Source organism: Vitis riparia, chromosome 7 (assembly GCF_004353265.1).
Source record: "Vitis riparia cultivar Riparia Gloire de Montpellier isolate 1030 chromosome 7, EGFV_Vit.rip_1.0, whole genome shotgun sequence".
NCBI lineage: Eukaryota > Viridiplantae > Streptophyta > Magnoliopsida > Vitales > Vitaceae > Vitis > Vitis riparia.
Genome location: NC_048437.1, coordinates 911,920 through 925,762, shown reverse-complemented (window position 1 = coordinate 925,762; position 13,843 = coordinate 911,920). Strand labels below are relative to the sequence as shown.

The following is a 13,843-nucleotide window of genomic DNA, read 5'->3' as shown; positions in this document are numbered from 1 at the left end:
CTCATGCTTGGACATTGGCGTTGTGTACTTCATTTTTCATTATCTTCTTCTCTTAACAGTGATACTTTGGAATCAAGTGTGTTTTTTTATTTGCCTTGTTTCCCCTAATTTTCTTGGAATATAAGTTGGCCTTTTGATTCCCCCTACCCCTCTTCCACCTTAGCAGTCAAACATGCCGGAATTAAGATTCATCGTTCACTCATTTGTAATGATTAAATCATTTTATTGGCAACAAAAAGCCTCTTTTTTGGGCTTCTAAATTTTTTTTCTTCAAATACTTTGGAATCAAAAGTTTTTTTTTTTTGCCTAATTTTCTGGAACCTGAATTTTTTTTCCCCTGCTTCCATTTTAGCAATCAAACATTTTGGATCCAGATTTATTGCATATTTCATTTGTAATGTTTCAATTTTTATTTTTTGTATTTTTTATTCTTTTGGATCATTTTTCTAAGATCTTGACACCCTTTTCATGCTCTTCATTTTTTGAAAAAAAAAAAAATCTTTCTTTTATTTCTTGACAAGCAAACTATGAATTTTCCTTAGTTATGTTTGGTTTTTAGAAAGTATTAAAAAAAAAAAAGGGGGCTTAAGAAAATTATTTTTTTCATGTTTAGTTTCATTATAGAAAGTACAAAAGACAGTTAAATATAATTAGAAATAAAACTATTTAATCATTAATAGAAAAAAAAAAAAGTGAAATGAGTTTGAAGTATTATATAAAAAACAATTTATTAATTCGAAATCTCATTTTAATTTTTTTTAACTTTTTTTTTCTACTTTTTCTTTCTATATTTTTCCCTCTAGTGTTTTATGAACCAAACTATCCTTTATATATTTGTAGGATCAGGACACTTTGTTCATACTCTTAAATCTTTACTATACATCACCATTGATTGAGATATTCTTTTAGTTGCTTTTCTAACCACACTAGGGAGGTCTAAGATCTTGAATTGGGGTTTTTCTTGAAAAATAAAAAATAAAAAATAAATGCATTGTAAAATTGTGGTTAAACACTTATCATCAAGGACCACCCTTGTTAATCCCCTTAGATCTTAGCAATGGAAGCAAAATGACATTTAGAACACTTTTAGGATCTAGATCTATAGATTAGAAGTGCTTACCAAGGTCTTGATGTTTCCAGATTGATTCTTCGCGGTGAAGAATGTGGTAATAGTCATTATAGATCTCACAATAAGTGTTCCACCCATCCTTGAGTCTTAGCGCTCTAATGGTGGAAATCTGTAGAGGTTGGAGGCTAGGGCTCTATCTCTAGACATATGGGAGAATGAAAAAAAAAAAAATCTAAAGTCATAACTCCTAAAGGGGTATTGTATTTATAGCTTTCCATGGGCTTAAGTGACTTGAACCCTCTTTGAGTAATCTACCAAAAAAAGTTCTTAATTAATTTATTAACCTAAGAAGATTTTAATTAATCAATTAGTTCAATCTAGGGTTATCATTCACTTACCTTTGTCCAACCTTATGTATGTGTCAAAATGCCATTACACACGTAAGTGAACCAAGAACCAATCTAACCCTCATAAATCATGCCATCAAGGTATATGAGCTCGAGTAGGGACTATTAGGACCCATAGGATAATACTGACTCTCTCAAAATCTAATTATAAAGTTGACTCAACATCTATTATATGTATATATATTACAATGAGATACAAAATACTTGGGTTTGAGACATGTTATCCACTGTATATAGTCTCCTTATGAACTAATATTTGTAATCTAATAAGGTAAAAGTTATTAACCTCTCAAGATTACCTCCACCATCCTTGAGTTATTCTCATATTTTGTGATCAACTAACATGTCCTAACTCATAAGAGCATATGTCAAATTCCACTTAAAGAATTATTGTGACCATAGATTTCATAATTATGTATTCTTAAGATCACCTAAGAGAACACATTGTTTCAAAGTCCATGAGATATCAGGTGCCTTTGTTGAAAATACTTGTTGCTATTGATTTTCATCAACAGTGACTCAATTCATGAGGAATATATAATTATTTTAGGATCTCACATGTAGGTTCAAACTATTACTAAAGTTATAACAAATAATCACTCAAGTTATGTAATGACAAGTAATAAATACTATTTCTTGAATTTTTATTTACTTTTAAAATTTGAATTATTTATCTTGATAACTTATATAAATTTATTATCTACAATGTCATATAGGGAGGTTGTTAAAATTAAAGCGCCCGCATTTGTATTGGACACCATGTGTTGCACATTGTCTTGACTTGATGTTGGAAGATATTAGAAAGCTACCAAACATCAAGAAGACATTGGAGAGGGCTATATCACTAAATGGGTATATTTATAATCGCTTAGGGTTATTCAACATGATGAGGCGGTTTACTGGACAAAGGGAATTGCTTAGGCCTGCTAAGACTCGGTTCGCAACTGCTTTCATCACATTATCACGATTGCATGAACAAAAAAACAACTTGAGGATGATGTTTACAAGCTCAGATTGGTCAGATGGTAAATGGGCAAAAAAGCATAAGGGGAAAACTATAGCTAACATAGTTCTAATGCCTTTATTTTGGAACACTATTGTGTTTTTCTTAAAGGTTTCAGGTCCCCTAGTTCGTGTGCTTCGTTTGGTTGATGGTGAAAAAAAAAATCCTATGGGATACATCTATGAGGTCATGAATAGAGCTAAGGATACAATTGTGAGAAGTTTTAATGGAAATGAAAAGAAGTACAAAAAAATCTTCAACATCATTAATAAGAGGTGGGAAATTCAACTTCATCGGCCTTTGCATGTAGTAGGGTACTTTTTGAACCCGGAATTCTTTTATGATAAACCATAAATAGAGCATGATGTAGATATTATGAGTGATTTGTATAAATGCATCTTAAGGCTAACAAGAGACCCTGCTAAGCAAGAAAAAGTTGTGGCCGAAGTGAGTTTGTACACAAATGCCCAAGGACTATTTGGGAATGAGTTAACTATTAGGACAAGGAAGACTAGAGCACCAGGTTAGTTATTTAGTTTTGTTTATTTAAATGATTAGATTGTATTTTTGCTAAAATAAGTGTATTGTTTCACTAAATTGTTAATATCTATACTACACTGAATGGTGGGCTGTATATGGAGCTTCAGCTCCAAATTTGCAAAGGTTTGCAATGAAAGTCCTCAACTTAACATGCAGTGCATCAGGTTGTGAACGAAATTGGAGCATCTTTGAAAATGTAAGTGACCAAAATAATTACAAGTAATAGTCTAATAGATTCTGGAATGTAACTTAAAAGTTAAAACTTTAAAATATATTTATGAGCTTATGAATTTTTGCAGATTCATAGCAAGAGGAGAAATAGGTTAGATCATCAACGCTTGAATGATTTGGTATACATTAAGTATAATCGAGCTTTGAAGAGAAGATACAATGAACGTAACACCATTGACCCAATTTATTTGAAAGATATAGATGATAGCAATGAATGGTTGATAGGAAGAATGAAATATGAGGATTCTCATGGAGGTGCACAAGATGATTTTGTATTTGATGATGATAATTTGACATGAGGTGATGTTGCTAGAGCTATTGGACCTGAGGAGGCCAAATTTGATACTAGAACTAGAGCTAGAGCAAGCTCAAGCATAATACCACCAATGAGGGGGATAGTTTAAAGTTTTAGAACTTTGCCTTCTCATTCACTAATAGATGAAGATGAAGATGAAGATGGAGACATGGTTGATTCAGCAAATGAAGAAGATGGGGAAGGCTACAAATGTGATGATGGAAATGATGATAATGATGATTTTGTTGATTTAGAGGACAAGTGATGATTGCTTGTTGTGGACAAATTTGTTATTTAAGTGTTTTTTAATGATGTTTTTGAATTGTGGACAAATTTCATGTTTTGGTTTGGAAACTTTGGATTTGGATATGTATTAGACTATTAGCAACATGGATTTGGATTTGTTTTAATGCTTGGAGTTTTTTATTTTTATGTTTTTTGTTGATTAAATTGAAGTTTTGGATAATATTTAATGATTTATGTGTTTAGAACAAATAAATGATTGTTAAATTTGATTATATTATATAAAAATATATGTGTAAATTAGGGTGCACCTCATTTCACTAAAACTTGCGCCTTACGCCTCAGGCTCCAGGACTACTTTGCAGTTTGGTGCGCCTTGAGCCTTTTAAAACTATGGTTTCACGCCTTTAAGAGGCGAAAAAACTCCTCGCCTTAAAAAACGCACTACTACCACTTTGGTTTTCCTACTCATTTCATCAAAATAACCTAGAAAATGGGAGGAAGATATAGGGATGCATAGATCCCTACCACATGTCAAGCCAATAAGAGCAACACACTACAACCACACACCATCCGCCACATTACAATTAAGGTCGACCAATGTGCAGCACAATGAATATGGCTAGACTATTATCATCATCACATCACAAAATGGGACGTCCTTACACAAGAGTCAATCACTACTTGTAAGATACATCTCTTGCTTGAAGAACAATCCCAGCATTAACTACATAATGGACGCAACCTCCCCAATAACTACATAATGATTGATTCATCAAAACAACACCATAACCATATCATAACAGCATTACATAACCGACATCCTCTTCATCACATTCCCATAACCAGTCCACCAAAAGGCCAAAGAGGGGCTGGCCTAAACAACCCTATCCCTTTTTCATCCTTTTGTCTCTTTGATCCATAGCAGGAACATGACGCCTAGGTTGATCACATCCGAAGAAGAGTGTTTCTCGATCAATTCAAAATATAAAGAAGAAAGAAGGGGAAGGAGTGAGATCTTCTTAATTAGATGACTCTAGTGTATCTCTATCCAATTAAACTAGTCGCCATGGCAATTCAATGTAGCTTTACCTAAAAGACCTTTCTAGTTATTCCGTTACAAATTGAAGCTATTTTCAAAATTTAAAAACTTTCTCATATTGAATAAAACCTTACTTTTTAATATTGGGTTTTTTAAGGAAATATTTCACTGAAAGTTTACGGCTACATCAATGAACCGATCAAATAAATGGTTAAGAAGCAATTCATTGGAAGTAGGGGTACTACCAGTTCACTACCTATCTGCAGTGATGAAGCCAAGTGATCAGTAATTGCAAAGAATTCAAACAACCATCTGAAAAAGGTCATAGTGGTTAATGGGTATCCGGCCTCCTTCCATAGAAGGCTAAGGGCAAAGGATTGGGAAAGGTCATCAGCAACTGCAGTGCCCACTACACAGCCACGTTGCTTCCATACTCCTTCAAATGGTATTCAGAATCCCCCATATCCCACTCCCTTGTCACCCATAACACATGGGCACAAAGAAGTGTTTTGATTACAATTAGAATGAGAAAATGAATCAAAAACCCATTTTCATAAAAACCAAGTCTCACTCTAGTAAGAATTTTAATTTCTTTCTTTTATATATATATATATGCAATTATGAGTCATCTTCATTTCCATACCTCTCCTATTCCTATTTCCCCGTATTTAGGCCGGATTTGATACACGGGGAATGAAGAGTGAGAGTGGACATATCATTCTTTTTCTCATCTATTTTTATGTTTGGATAACTAAAATAACGGGAATAGAATAAAAAAATGATTCAAATAGAAATAATTTTTTTTTTATAAGTAGGATTTCAATTCATAGAGATATTATGAATCCTTTGGTGCAAGTTGTTTTTAAAAAAACTTTTTAGAAAATAAAAAACCAAAAACTTGTTTGAATAAGTTATTTTAAAAAATAATTTTTCTATAAAAAAATTATAAATTGAATTGGGTGGTGGTCCAACTTATGGGGTTAAATCAATACGTTCTAATTTATATAATATACAATAAATTTAATTCAAGTCTTTTTAAAATTAAAAATATTTTTTTTAATTATAAACAAATTTAAGAATAAATAGTTTATGATTAAATATAAATAGTAGTATTATCAAAAAAATCATAAATTATATTTTTTATAAATATTATAAATATATGGATATTAACATTCTCGTAAAAGCATAGTTGATTTATTCTGTCAAAGAAATAAATAATAATAATAATTTAAAATTAATAATTGCTAATACTATTTTTATTTTAAATTATTTTAAAAATAAATAAAGTTTAATTTTTAAGTTATAAATTAGTAAGTTTTCATTACATTATACATTTACTATTCAATTATGAATAGAATATTCTAAAAAAAATTATTTAATTTAAAATTAATTAATCAATTTTTTGAATTCTAAATTATTCTTAAAAATTATAAGATTCATTAAAAAAAAATTAAAGTATTAATTATCTCTCATTTAATTTAAAAACCATTTACTTATCAAAATTTTAAAAAATATAGATATGTATTGGAGAAATAGTAAATCATTACTCATAATGTATTAGTTTTAACTTACTATTTTTTATAGTTATTATATATATATATATATATATATATATATTTTAAGTTATAAATTATTTTTAGAAATTATTAAACTTATTGGATTTGAAATTCATTTCTCTAGTGAAAAAAAAAATAGAAAAATATGTTTCTATAAAGATAAAAATAAAAATAAAAAAAGTTATTTTAAACCAATTTTTGTTTATAAATTTATGGTATTTATGGGGTTGCTATTTGAGTTTTAAATTATTTTTAAAAATTACTAAACTCATTAATTCCAACATATTAAGTTTTTTTTTTTAATTTAGAGTTTATTTACTTAGTAAAACAAATTCACAAAATTATGATTATATGTAAAGAAAAAACTAGCGAAGTCATTCAAAATGAATTTAAGTTTATGATTTTCTAGTGTTAATTTGACCCATTTTGAGCTCCACTACTTTCTAATACTAATTACTTAGGTTTTTAAGTTTCAATTTTTTTTAAAAAATTAAGAAATTTTTTGTATCAAGTGTTACTTGATTTGGAAGTTATTTGTTTAATAAATAAATTTATAAAAATTAAAAAATCATAAAAATATAAATAATTCAAAGAAAATATTTGAAGATTTTTTATATTGGTATTACGATGGAGAGGAGATGAAAGAAGAAAGCCATCATGTTTATATATATATTAAATTGATGAAATAACCTTTACTTATTCTCTAAAACCAGTTCTCTATTTCACTTTAGTTTTAAAAATTGTTTCTCGAGAAGAACAATTTAGTATTGTTATAAACATATAAATTTTTAAGTTACATAGTAAAAAAAAACTTTTATTATTTAGAAAAAAAAATTTCTCAAAGACTTCTTTCTTTTAAATAAAAATAAAAATTGTTTTAAACTATTTAGTTTTAGATTTTTTTAAAATGAAATAAAAAATTATTTTAAACTATGCATATATTATTGTTAATTTATTTCTTTTTTCATTCTTATTCTCATTATTACCTAATATTGAAACAAAAATAAATAATCATTCTAATCTTACATGCCTAGTGCACCCCAACACAAGAATTAGAATCATCAAATTTATTCATATTGAAAGAGAAATAGGAATAAAAGCAAAATAATCATCCGTATTCCTTGTTCCCTTGTATCAAAACATAGGCTTATGGAATATCTCATCATCAAAAGGTTTAAGTGTTGAGAATAATTGAAGGTTGATAATTTAATATGCATGAGAGCTTTGTTTATAAGGTTTTGATTTCGAACCTCTTCTTCCTGTTTCTCCTAAACAACTATATATTGACTTGATTTACATTGTTGGATCAGTTTCCAATAATTTAATCATGGACTAACTTTCATACATTCATACTAGACAAACCATCATCTCATGAACTAAAACAGAGAGTGAGAGAAGATACGTTACATGCCCACCACCACCCAAACAAGTATTTATTATCAAATTAGCATCAAGAGGTGCAAGTAAGGCAAGTAAGGCAAGTAATAAGACAACCATCTACTCATGTGACTGAACCAGGGTGTGAGGAAAGATAGATCACATACCCACCATTCAAACAAGTCATATATAAGCTTGATAAACATTGTTGACTCATTTTCTAAGTTAAATATGGAATAACTGTCAAGAAGCTAGAGTGCCAGTAACAAGACAACCATCTTCTCATACATTTGATCCAAAGAGGAATAAATAGATTACATGTCCACCAGCTGAATAAGTTAGAAGAACATACAACGGTATTTTAGTTCAGATATTAGAATTCGCTATAATCTGATGAGTTTCAAGGAGTACATAATTACCATTTGTACACACAAATATGATGATTCTAACATCACAAAAATGAAAATTTTGTTCATCTAATACCTTATTAGAGGTGGAATACACTGCTTAACTAACGTGAAATTCTCCGCTTGCATGGACTTCCCTAACCCTCTTGTCGTACTCGTCTTCTTCTTCTATTTCTTCCTCCTCTACGTCTAGATCGTCCTCACCACCTTTACCTTCTTCTGCTCCCCACCCAAAGCCCCCAATGGACCTAGATGATGGACAGCGAATTCTCGCCTCCCCCACAATTTTCATTATCTCCTCAACACTTTGAAGAGAGAAGCTCAGGTTGTCTCTTTGGTGATAGTTGGCTTGAGTAGACTCTGTTAGCTCCCTTGGCAAGTTTTTTAAGAACCAGGGGTGGTTCTTGATTTCTTTAATTGTAATTCTCTGCAACAATGCCAAGTGAACATAGTAAATGAAAATCTCCTTTACCTCAATGGAGCCTAAACCGATGTATCCAAAAGTTTGAAACAAGTAATACATATCACAATCTCAAAATTCAATGAACTCCCATTTTAATATATGCAGGAGTTAAAGTCATACTAACAAGAGTCTCAGATAAGCAAAATAGTAAAATATGTAGGTACAGAAATAGTGTTCACTCAAGGAGTTTGGTAGAATAGCACACAGTGAAGAATGAGAGTTCAAAAATCTTATTTTGGAGAGCTTCTCAGTAGCAGCATTTGAATCCCAATGTCTATCTGCATTTTGACAAAGTAGGAATACCTATGTTTTTCCTCAAATGCGATATAGGAAGTAGATTTTTATTTGATTAATTTTTTTTTTAAATGTCAAAATTATCCGTATTTTTAATAAAAGTATTTTTAAAATACAGTTTCTAGACATCATACTACTATTCTTCTACTACTAAATCCAAAAATCAAACATTATTCTAAACAGACCCCTAGTAGAAAGTTGTTTGGCTTCTCTCTGCTTTGTATTCTCATTAACTTGAGTGTATGCGAAATCTCAGTTTATAGTACAATGCATTGTTGAGAATATCTTTCATCCTAACATTCTAAACATAAAACAAAAGTGGAGAGAATAGAAAGGGAAGATGGAAAGAGAAGACTTATCCAAGCTTGTAGAACCAAAGGAGAGGAGTAATTTAGACAGCCTTATTTGGATAAAATTTTAATGGAAATCCAGAATTAAAAGTGCTTTCTGATGACCGGGAAAGTGAAAATTTATTGGCAATGTCCTAGCTCTACCAGTGAATGCAATAGCTTGAAATGAATTGCTTAAGTAACAAAATGTGATAGGATTAAGAGGCCAGACACGGGCAAATTTCAAACTGTAAGCAGATAGTTCTATCTTGAGACACAGTTATGTTCTTTTCACCGTCAAGGGAATATCCACTCAGGTTTGAATTTTATAGTTTCTGCCATTCTTTTTCATTTGCTGCAACTCATTTTTGGACAGCATACCAAGTAGACATGAACATTGCTTCTCTCATTTATTTATTTTTTTAATTTATATTCCTCATGAAGGACTTCAAGAGATGGTTTATGCAATTACCACCAGTTATATCAACGTCATTTTGAGAAACCCAACTCAGATCATATGATTTAAATTGCCAATATCACAATCATTAAGGTTTCTACATAATATATAACTAGAATTGTTAGCTCTCTCCACGAAGGAAGATATGAAGAGTGAAAAAGAAGGGAAATCTAAAATTTGGAAAAGAGACCCAAAAAATTGGAGCAACTTATCATAATTTGGCCAGATTACAGCAATTGATTTGGACAGATTGCAGCAATCTAAATAATAATAATAATAATAACTCAAGAATGATGCATACCCTGGAGGAATTTGCAACAAAGATGCGGGAAAGAAGCTGTTTGCAATCTTGAGATATGTGAACATATTCTGGAATTTTGTATTGAACAGCCATGATTCGCTGCAGAAGAATGATCATAAAAGCAAATAAATGATTATGAAAATAAAGAGTTTATGGATTATTTTGGAAACAAAGACGAGATAAAGGACAATTACCCCAATCGTTTTTCTAAAGTTTTTGGGGTCATCCGGGTCTTCAAAAGGGTATGCTCCCACCAGCATAACATAGAGAGTCACTCCACAAGACCATACATCTGCCAACTATACCGAAAAGCTTTTTATGGTTAATAAATTGTTAGAATATAATTTAGACAACACAGTTCATTTTAGCTTCAATTACAATCATTTAAGTCTTCAATGGTTTGATCTTATATGTGCTAAGAAACATAAAAATGACACAATACATAAACATGGATGATGCAGGATGGGGCAATGTCCACTGCGCCCAGAATGACGAAGAGATATTTGTTGGAAATTGAGTACTAGATATACAATAGTTCTGGGAACTTATTGGACAGAATCAGGTCGATTGAATAAATGCAAAATATATAATTAAGCTGTAATAAGCTAAATGTACCTAGGAAGCCAACTTTTACAGTAACTGAAATCCAAAATATGCATGGAGTAAAGATCAATTTAAAATCCCCATTGATGGTGGAATTCTAAAAGAAAAAGAGCAAAGCCTGCTTTCTTTGGTCTCCAAAAGATAAGAACACATACTACGGATGCTTCATGTATTTAAATTTCTGGTTCAGTTTGGAAATGATTAAATATGATCCACTATGAAGATGATCAAGATAACTATGATTTTCTGAAAAATATGATTTTGCTTATCCAAAGATAACTTCTAAGACAGACTGTTCAATCCTTCAAGGCTGGTCAAGAATCCAAGTGCCAAACAAATTTTTGGAATTATATTGCATATGATTTTAGGCTGGGTCATCCCAAGTACAAAGTTAGTTCACTTGAAAAAATCCAAAGCCAAGGAGACAAAGCTCAGCTCATCAACAACCAATAAAGAATAAGTGGTCCCAACAAATGTCCTATTGGTCATCAATTTACATGGTTCAAAAACGATGTAATCCCCAAAATATTTCAGATTAACTAAATGGTATGCTAACATGTGCCTGCCAATCTGCATGTGAGAAGAGTTAAAAGGAAAAATAAAAAAATAGAGGAGCAACACACTATGCATTCAAGCTAATCCTCTCCTCCTGGGGCCATAAAGAAATCCATTTGAGACGACAGGTGCAATATGCACCATCTCCTCAACCAAAAAAGAAGGTGTGCCTAACTCTTGAAAATGACCAAAATCCAAATAACGCCAAAAGAGATGCTCTCATGTATCATAAAAATGCATTCTTATTTGTCCCGGTTATCACCTTCCCTCCTCACTTTGTTGTAGTATATTAAACGGTTTCACTGTGCTGATAAGTGTTGTAGTAACTATGATATGTGTACCATTGTGGATTGGATTTTCAGGGTTTATCCAAGCAAAGAAGTGAAATTAGAGAATTACCTTGCCATCATATTCTCGCCTAGAAAGAACTTCAGGTGCTATATATGCTGGCGTTCCTACCGTTGATTTGGGCCTTGAGTGCAGCAGAGATGACTGCAAACAAATAAATGAAAAAGAAAAAACATCAGTATACCATCAAGCCAAAAAATGAATAACTGATTAAGCCATTTAATTCCTGCACCTTAGAGTAACCAAAATCACAGATTTTCAAGCGTGGTGCAGGGCTTCCATCCAAAAGCGTATTTTCCAGCTTCAAATCTCTATGACAAATTTGCTGCAGAAGCACAATAAAAAGTGGAACAAATTTGTGAATCTAAAGAGGGAGAGACAGAATCTCTGATTGTGATTTTGGGCTTGATATTACCATTGAATGGCAGTAACTGACACCTGAAATCAGCTGCTGGAAGAAATATCTAGCCTGAAACAATAAAATCCCCGTTTGTTTACTGAGAAATTGTAGGAAAAGCAGAGGAGAAATCTTGGAATGTTTTGCTTTATAAGATTCCAAAATTTCATTTCTTTTCCTAGAGTTTCTCAGTAACCAAACAGATCATAAAGGAAAAATAACATATTAGCTACTGTGAAATGATATACATATAGAGGGAATGATTCAGGGTTAGAGAAATCAAAAGAACCTCATCTTCACTGAATCTACCGGCACTGCAGATTCGCTCGAAGAGCTCACCACCAGCAGCGTACTCCATCACAATACCCAAATGAGTGGGAGTCAGAACCACCTGCGAATTCGAAGTCAGAAGCATTCCAAGTTTGTTTGCTTTCACAGAAAAGCTCTTGTAAAGATTTTCCAGGAAAAAGAGCTTCCCCACAAACTCAATGGCATTTTATAGTGAAAGTCAGCTTAGTGGAATCCTTCTTCCTGGGCCAAATTTCCCAGAAATAGAATTTCCCATTGATCAGAATGGAACTTTGTACTGAAGTTGGGTGGAAAATTTCCGCATAGGGAAAATTTTCATTCAATCCAAACGGACAGGAACGGTACTTACCTCCTTGAACCTGATTATATTCGGGTGCCGAAGCGATCTATGATTTATAATCTCTCTGGCCACATTTTCATCTATCTGCAATTAATTAACAGCAATTAGGACTCAAGATTTTAGAGGCAATTACCAATCATTTAAACTCTGTTTGGTTTCCGCGGGAAATCAAACCAACAACTCCAAATCTCTTTAGAGCTCGGGGCTGAATTGCCCACAGCGAAAGATACCAAAAGTTCTCTTAATTTCTATTCATTCATAGGCAACCAAAAGAAGTAATAACAACCGGAACCGAAGAAAGTGCCATTTCACTTCCCGTTTGGTTCTCGAGAAAATGTCGAAAAAGAAATAAAACTACCTGTTTTTTTTTTTTTTCGATACCCATTCTTTCCCCGCAACTTCCCAGCAAATAATGAAACAAATAAATAAACCAAAAAAGAATTTTTCAATCGGTCCCTGTTTGGTTGCCGAGAAAATGCAGAAAAGAAACAAAAACTGCTTTTTTTTTCCAATACCCATTTCTGTTCCTACAACTTCCCATATATATCAATCAAACAGCAAATGAAAAAAAAAAAAAAGATTTCCATGATTGATTTTCTGGGAACCAAAGGAGAAAACAAAAAGAGAGGGAAAAGAAAAAAAAATTGCCCAATACCCATTTCGTTTCCCACAACATCCCAGATCAAACATACAAACAAAGACTAGATTTCCAATTTGCTTGGTTTTCTAGGTAGCCAAGAATACCTTGTGGCCACGCTCAATGAATTTCATGGCAACAAGCTCTTTGGTCTCCTTGACCCTCATCAACCTGGCAACACCAAAGTTGCCAGATCCAAGATCCTTCACCATTTCATACTTCTCCATCGTTCCCACTATCTATTTCCTCTCAAATCCCTTCACTGTATCAGCAATGAAGTTGTAATCTGAAGAAATATATATAGAAGAAGAAGAGTGAAAAAGTGAAGAGTGAGAATTGAAGAAGAAGACGACGAAGACGAAGAGGAGAGAGCACATGGGAACAGTAGCTACGAGAGAAATGGAGATTGAAAAATAATAATTATTATTAAAAAAAAAATCTTTTTTTATTTTCCTTTTTTCTTTTTGGGATGAACCATGTTGTTGGTTTTGGATCTGTAAAAACGGCGTTGTGAGAGGAGAGGCCTTGACTTTTTGCATGCAAGCATGTGTTTTGCTTTCGTTTGGGCTACGTGACTTTTTTCTTTTTTTTTTCTTGTCTTTAATTATTGGGAAAATTAAAAATTAAAATTAATAATGGG

At 31.9% G+C, this 13,843-nt stretch overlaps 1 protein-coding gene across 1 annotated transcript; it reads right to left on the bottom strand.

Moving 5' to 3' along the window:
• Positions 1-8,020: 8,020 nt before the first annotated feature.
• Positions 8,021-13,568, bottom strand: LOC117919381 (serine/threonine-protein kinase SRK2A-like). The gene is made up of 9 exons (XM_034836563.1): positions 13,311-13,568; positions 12,576-12,650; positions 12,207-12,308; positions 11,936-11,989; positions 11,753-11,845; positions 11,572-11,664; positions 10,209-10,313; positions 10,015-10,113; positions 8,021-8,597 (listed from the first exon to the last, which is right to left on the bottom strand). Exons 1-9 carry the CDS (start codon positions 13,428-13,430, stop codon positions 8,271-8,273), a joined length of 1,068 nt encoding a protein of 355 aa, XP_034692454.1. The 5' UTR covers positions 13,431-13,568; the 3' UTR covers positions 8,021-8,270.
• Positions 13,569-13,843: the final 275 nt, after the last annotated feature.